The sequence below is a fragment of the Melanerpes formicivorus genome, unplaced genomic scaffold (genome assembly GCF_026170545.1).
Source record: "Melanerpes formicivorus ecotype bairdi unplaced genomic scaffold, bMelFor1.0.p_v2 SCAF_46, whole genome shotgun sequence".
NCBI lineage: Eukaryota > Metazoa > Chordata > Aves > Piciformes > Picidae > Melanerpes > Melanerpes formicivorus.
The window spans coordinates 3,193,344-3,199,379 of record NW_027142398.1 but is presented as its reverse complement, the minus strand read 5'-3'; the positions used below and the strand labels follow the sequence as shown (position 1 = coordinate 3,199,379).

At 61.4% G+C, this 6,036-nt stretch overlaps 1 protein-coding gene across 1 annotated transcript; it reads right to left on the bottom strand.

Moving 5' to 3' along the window:
• Nucleotides 1-595: 595 nt before the first annotated feature.
• On the bottom strand, nt 596-3,313 carry AVPR1B (arginine vasopressin receptor 1B). The gene is made up of 2 exons (XM_068159438.1): nt 2,335-3,313; nt 596-903 (listed from the first exon to the last, which is right to left on the bottom strand). The coding sequence occupies exons 1-2, from the start codon at nt 3,311-3,313 to the stop codon at nt 596-598; spliced, it is 1,287 nt and encodes a 428-aa protein (XP_068015539.1).
• Between the last annotated feature and the right edge of the window lie 2,723 nt (nt 3,314-6,036).

The window sequence follows — 6,036 nt, the reverse complement described above, 5'->3', positions numbered from 1 at the left end:
GACAGTTCTGCCCTGGGGCTTTTACTCCAGCCCCATCCCTGTCCCTGGGGAGGTGGGCAGGGGGTCCAGCTCCAGAGCTGGCTGTCAGCAGAGGGCAAAGCTTTGCAGCAGAGAGGGGACCCTGTGCTGGGCATGGGAAGCTGGGTCTGCTCTGCCAGCCGAGCTCTGGGAACGGGAGAGGAGGAACTTGCGTGCAGGGAGCTGCCTGCAGATGTAGCCAGGATGCCTCCTGCTGTGCTCAAGCTGCTTTGCTGGCGTCTGCTAAACACCCAGAGCTCCACTTCTCCCAGGAAGACGTGCTGGGGCAGATCCCCTGGCTGACACCTGGCCTGTGGGGCACTGCTGAAGGAGAGGAAGGCTTCCTAAGGCGGAGGGAGGTGGATGCTGCGGTGGGGCTCTGCCCATCTCCCCGATGCCTACAGCGAGGACACAAGGGCGAGCTGGACGGTGGTGCCTCCCGGGTTGAGCACCCAGCTCTCTGCCAAACGAGGTGCTGCCAGGTGGAGAGAGGCATCTCGGCAGTGACAATGCTCCTGGGGTCGCACCCGGTGGCAGCTGCCAGCGGCGCGGGGACGCGCCCGGGGCCGTGCACAGCCTAGAGCTCGCCCAGCTCGGTCACCGCCTCCTCGCAGGCTGGGTACAGGTCCTTGGTGCTGGCCCCGAGCAGGGGGAGGCTGGGGGGGCTGCCGTGGTGGCTGTGGCTCAGGATGGTGGTCTTCCTGCTGCAGAGGCTGCCGGTGGAGCCCTGCCTCCTCAGGCCGGGCCGGGGGCTGCGCCAGCAGGGCAGGCAGCGTGCCGCGTCCTGCAGCAGGTGCCCGCTGAAGACCATGTAGATCCAGGGGTTGCAGCAGCTGCTGAGGCTGGCCAGCAGCATGGTGATGGTGAAAGCCACGTTGGAGGACTCTGGGGAGGCAAAGGAGGGAGGTGAAGCGGGCAGCAGGCCGGGCAGGGTGCGGGTGTGCCGCGGGCAGGGCTGCCCCAGTCCCAGCCCAGCGGAGGGGCATTGCTTCGGGGCAGTGTGCAGGGTGCCACAGCTGGGCTCTGCCCTGGGCTGAGGGTGGCGGGGGGGGGGATGCAATGGGACACAGTGAAACCCACCCTGCAGTCACACCCCAAACACAGCAGCTCCTGCAGCAAATCCCCACACGGGGGAAGAAGAAGCAGCCGTGGCAAAGCTGCTGCCACAACGTCCTTGTGGCGGGGAGGGGCAAGAGGATGGGGCCAGAATCTCTTCGGTGGTGCCCAGTGACAGGACAAGGGGCAATGGGCACAGGCTGGAACCCAGGAGGTTCTGCCATGAAAAAGTTCTTTGCTGTGAGGCTGCTGGAGCCCTGGGGCAGGCTGCCCAGAGAGGTTGTGGAGTCTCCTTCTCTGCAGAGCATCCACACCACCCCCCCGGGCATTGTGCTCCTGGGCAAGCTGCTGTGGGTGCCCTGCTGGAGCAGGGGGGTTGGAGCGGATGATCTCCAGAGGTCCCTTCCAACCCCACCAGGCTTTTGAGTGGTTTGTCTGGTGGAATTGATGATCTGAGTCCACAAACTCCTCTCTACAAATCCCCCTGGGGAGCAAACCTGTGGGCTTGAACGTGTCCAGAGAAGGGCAACAAGGCTGGGGAGAGGCCTTGAGCACAGCCCTATGAGGAGAGGCTGAGGGAGCTGGGATTGTTCAGCCTGGAGAAGAGGAGGCTCAGGGGTGACCTGATTGCCCTCTACAACTACCTGAAAGGTGGTTGTAGCCAGGAAGGGGTTGGCCTCTTCTCCCAGGCAACCAGCACTAGAACAAGAGGACACAGTCTCAAGCTGTGCCAGGGGAGGTTTAGACTGGAGGTGAGGAGGAAGTTCTTCACCGAGCGAGTCATTCGGCATTGGAACGGGCTGCCCAGGGAGGTGGTTGAGTCATCGACCCTGGAGGCATTCAGGGGGAGATTGGACGTGGCACTTGGTGCCATGGTCTAGGCATGGGGTCTGTGTTGATAGGTTGGACTCGATGATCCTCGAGGTCCTTTCCAACCTAAGCGATACTGTGATGCTGTGATACTGTGATACTGTGATACTGTGATACTGTGATACTGTGGCTTGCCCACGGCCACCCAGAGGCTGCCCAGAGAGGCTGTGGAGCCTCCTTCTCTGGAGGCTTTCAACCCCCCACCTGGATGCATCCCTGTGCAGACTCCCCTGGGTGGCCCTGCCGTGGCAGGGGCCTTGGGCTGGGCGATCTCTGGAGGTCCCTCCCAACCTGTGAGGCTGTGCTGGCTTTCGAAGCACGGAGACAAGGCAGAGGTGGGCACCTGGCGTGCCCAGGGCTGTGCCCCCAGCCTCCCCCACCGCTGCTCACCATCATCAGGAGCCTCCTCGTCCCACACTGACCACAGCTGCATGCTGAAGAAGGGAGCCCAGCAGGCCACGTAGGCCAGCACGATGACGAAGGTCATCTTGACGGTGCGGATCTTGGCGCGGGAGATGGTCCTGACGCTGCTGACCCGGGAGGGCTGCCCCCCCGGGGGCCGTCCGCTCCTCTCCGAGCAGCTGGGAGCCGCGGGGGCGGCTGCCAGGGCCCCTCCCGCGCCGGGGGCACCGCTCTGGGTCTTGCCTTTGAGGTTCTTGCAGATCTCGTAGCAGATGAGGCTGTAGCAGACGGTGAGGATGGCGACGGGCAGGATGAAGATGCACAGCGCGGTCCAGGTGATGTAGGCTCGGGCTCCCCACGGGTACCTGAAGTCTGCCCAGCAGTCCAGCACCCCCGAGCCCTGCCGCACCTCCCGCAGGGAGAAGATGAAGATCTGGGGCAGGCTGAGGAGGCAGCTGAGCAGCCAGGTGGCCCCGATCATGAGGTGAGCCTGGCGGCTGGGCTGCTGCAGGGACTGCAGCGGGTGGCACACGGCCAGGTAGCGGTCCAGGGTCATGACGATCAGCATGTAGGTGGAGGCGAACATGCTCAGCACCTGCAGGTACTTCACCGCCCTGCAGAGTGCGTCCGGCCCCAGGAAGCGAAACGTCACCTCCCAGACCAGCTGCGGCAGCACCTGGAAGAGCGCAACGCCCAGGTCGCTCAGCCCCAGGTGCAGGATGAAGAGATGCATCCTGCTCATCTTCTTCCTCAGGCGGTACATGGCCAGCAGCACCCCCACGTTGCCTGTGGTAGCCACGGCCAGGATGGTGGCCAGCACCCCGATCTCTGCCTTGGCCAGCTCCTCATCCCGGCCGTGCAAGAGGGTGAGGTTGGGCTCACCTGCCAGGGTCTGGGGGCTCAGCAGCCCCTGGCCGTGCCCAGGCCAGCGCTGGTGAGTGCTGTTCCAGCCCCAGCCTGGCTCCATCCCTTCGGGAAGCTCTGCAGGAGCTCAGGCAGCTCTAATCTTGTCTCCAGTGGCCTCTTCCCTGCCTTCCCAGGGCTGAGCTGTTGGGGCTGCTGCTACCCCTGAGCTCCACTGCAGAGCTGCTCTGCCCCTGGCTGGTGGGGCTGGATGTACCTCCTCCAGTGGTCCCCAGGACAGGGGCAGGTTGTCAGCTCCTCTGCCTTGTGCAGCTCAGCATTGTGCTGACCCTTTGCTGGGTGCCTGGAATTCTGCATGCAAGAATTCCTGGGGAGCAGAGAGGAGGAAGAGCTCCTGGCTCAGTCCTTGGCTTTCCTCTTGTCTACACTGAACACTCCCAGATTCCTGCTTCTCCCTGGGCTGCTCATCTTGTGCATCCTTTCTCCTCACTCTGAGCTGGAGAACTGAAGGGGAAAAGTCCTCTTTGCTGCTCCTCAGGGTGGTAAAAGCATCAGAAGGAGCTTCAGAAGCTGCACCTCGTTGGCTTTTTCATTCCAAGAGCAGCAAAAGGCAGGTGAGTGTGGTCTGAGCATCCATCTCCCAGTGGGAAGCAGGGTGGCTCTTGGTTGCTCTGTGCAAACACCATCTGCCTGCTCTGGGTTTTATAGCCTGGCAGCTCCCCCACAGCTGGCCCCAGCCTCCTGGCTCTGTCCTGGCTGTGCTGAGCACTGCCCAGCACTGTGGCAGGCAGGTGACAGCTGGGTCCCCTCCTGCTGCTCCCTGAGGAGATGCCATCCATGGGCTCTGTCAGCAGCTGTGATTTCTGAGTGGGAGCTGAAAGCTGGGGATGCTCCTGTGCCTCCAGCCCTGTCCCCTACATCCTCTCTGCCCCAGGTTTGCACTGCTCCTGCCACTCCAACCCTTCCAAATCTCCTTAGCTTCTCTTGGCCCAGCAGAAGCCTCTGTCCTGAGAGCTGGGGGGTGAGGGGGTGCAGGACACCCAAGCAGCTGAGAGCCCTGGGGCTGTTTAGCCTGGAGAAAAGCAGCCTGAGAGGGGATCTGATCAGTGCTCAGCAAGAGAGAAAGGGTGAGGGGGCAAGAGGAGGGAGCTGGGATCTTGTCAGTGATGCCCAGGGACAAGAGGCAGTGGGCACAAACTGGAACCCAGGAGCTTCCATGTGAACAAGAGGAGAAATTCTTTGGTGTGAGGGTGCTGTAGGCCTGGAGCAGGCTGCCCAGAGAGGTTGTGGAGACTCCTTCTCTGCAGAGATTCCAAACCCCCTGGGCATTGTGCTCCTGGGCAAGCTGCTGTGGGAGCCCTGCTGGAGTAGGGGGGTTGGACTGGATGATACCCAGAGGTCCCTTCCAGCCCCCGTGCTGGGATCCTGTGTAACTGACTCTGCCTGCTCAGTCCTCAGCTAAATGCTGTTGTTACACTCCAGCAGAACCTCCTCCTCAAGGTGAGAAGCAGGTTCCTGCTCACAGAGCAACCTCTGCCTCCAGTCCTCAGTGTTTGCCTCATCCCCCTTCCTCAGAAAGCCTGGGAAAAGACTCCTGGGCAAGGAAGAGCTGCTGGGCACCGATGAGCTAAGAGGCCCTAGGTGCAGCTGGAAACTTCATGCAGAAGTGTGAGGTGAGCCAGAGGGAAGTGGTGGCCAGCAGCAACACCACCAAGCACAGGACCACTGCACAACAACCTGCTGAGGACAGAGATGAGGCCAAACCTTCAGGGCTCTCTTGTGTCTTGCCAGGGCAGAGCATGGGCCCAGGAGCTTGGGCACCTGCCCCTGACCTTCCCTTCCCTTCCTTTCCCTCTCTTCCCAGAGCCTGCCATGGCTCTTCCCACAGGGGGTGTGACTGCACAAATATTTTCCCTGCCTATCTACACAAGCAAGAAGTGTTTCCAAACACAGTTTCACTTCTCTTTTGCAACACCAAGTGTTTGGGGTTTTCCCTCCCCTCCCTCCTGGCTGTTGACTTATGGCAATGCCAAACAAAAGCCACCCAGCTGCTGCCAGCCCTTTCCTTTGCTGTCTTTCCCTACTGGGCAAAGCCCAACAGCAGCCAGCAGAAGAAGTGCACAAATGACCCCAGGTTGGCTGGGGATTGAGAGCAGCCCCTGCAGAAAAGGATTTGGGGGTGCTGGTTGAGGAGGAGCTCAGCATGGGCCAGCAATGTGCACTGGCAGCCCCAAAAGCCAACCCTCTCCTGGGCTGCATGGAAAGAAGTGTGGCCAGCAGCTCAAGGAAGGGGATTCTGCCTCTCTGCTCTGTCTGGTGTAGACCTCTGGTGTTGCCCCCCACAGGAGGAGGACATGGAGCTGTTGGAGAGGACCCAAAGGAGGCCACAAGGATGTGAGGGACTGGAGAACCTCTGCTGTGGGGACAGGCTGAGAGAGCTGGGGCTGTTCAGCCTGGAGAACCTCTGCTGTGGGGACAGGCTGAGAGAGCTGGGGCTGTGCAGCCTGGAGAACCTCTGCTGTGGGGACAGGCTGAGAGAGCTGGGGCTGTTCAGCCTGGAGAAGCCTCCAGGGAGACCTGAGAGAAGCTTTCAGGAGTTGAAGGGGGCTACAGGAGAGCTGGGGAGGGACTTTTCAGAAGGGCTGGGGGTGATGGGATGGGAAGTGATGGTTTGAAACTAGAGCAGGGTAGGTTTAGGCTGGGTATTAGGAAGAAGTTGGTGAGTGTGGTGAGAGAGATTCCCCAGGGAAGCTGTGGATGCTCCTTCCCTTGGAGAGGAGAGGACATTGGGACAGGTTGGGTGTGAGCTGGGAGAGGGGAGACTGA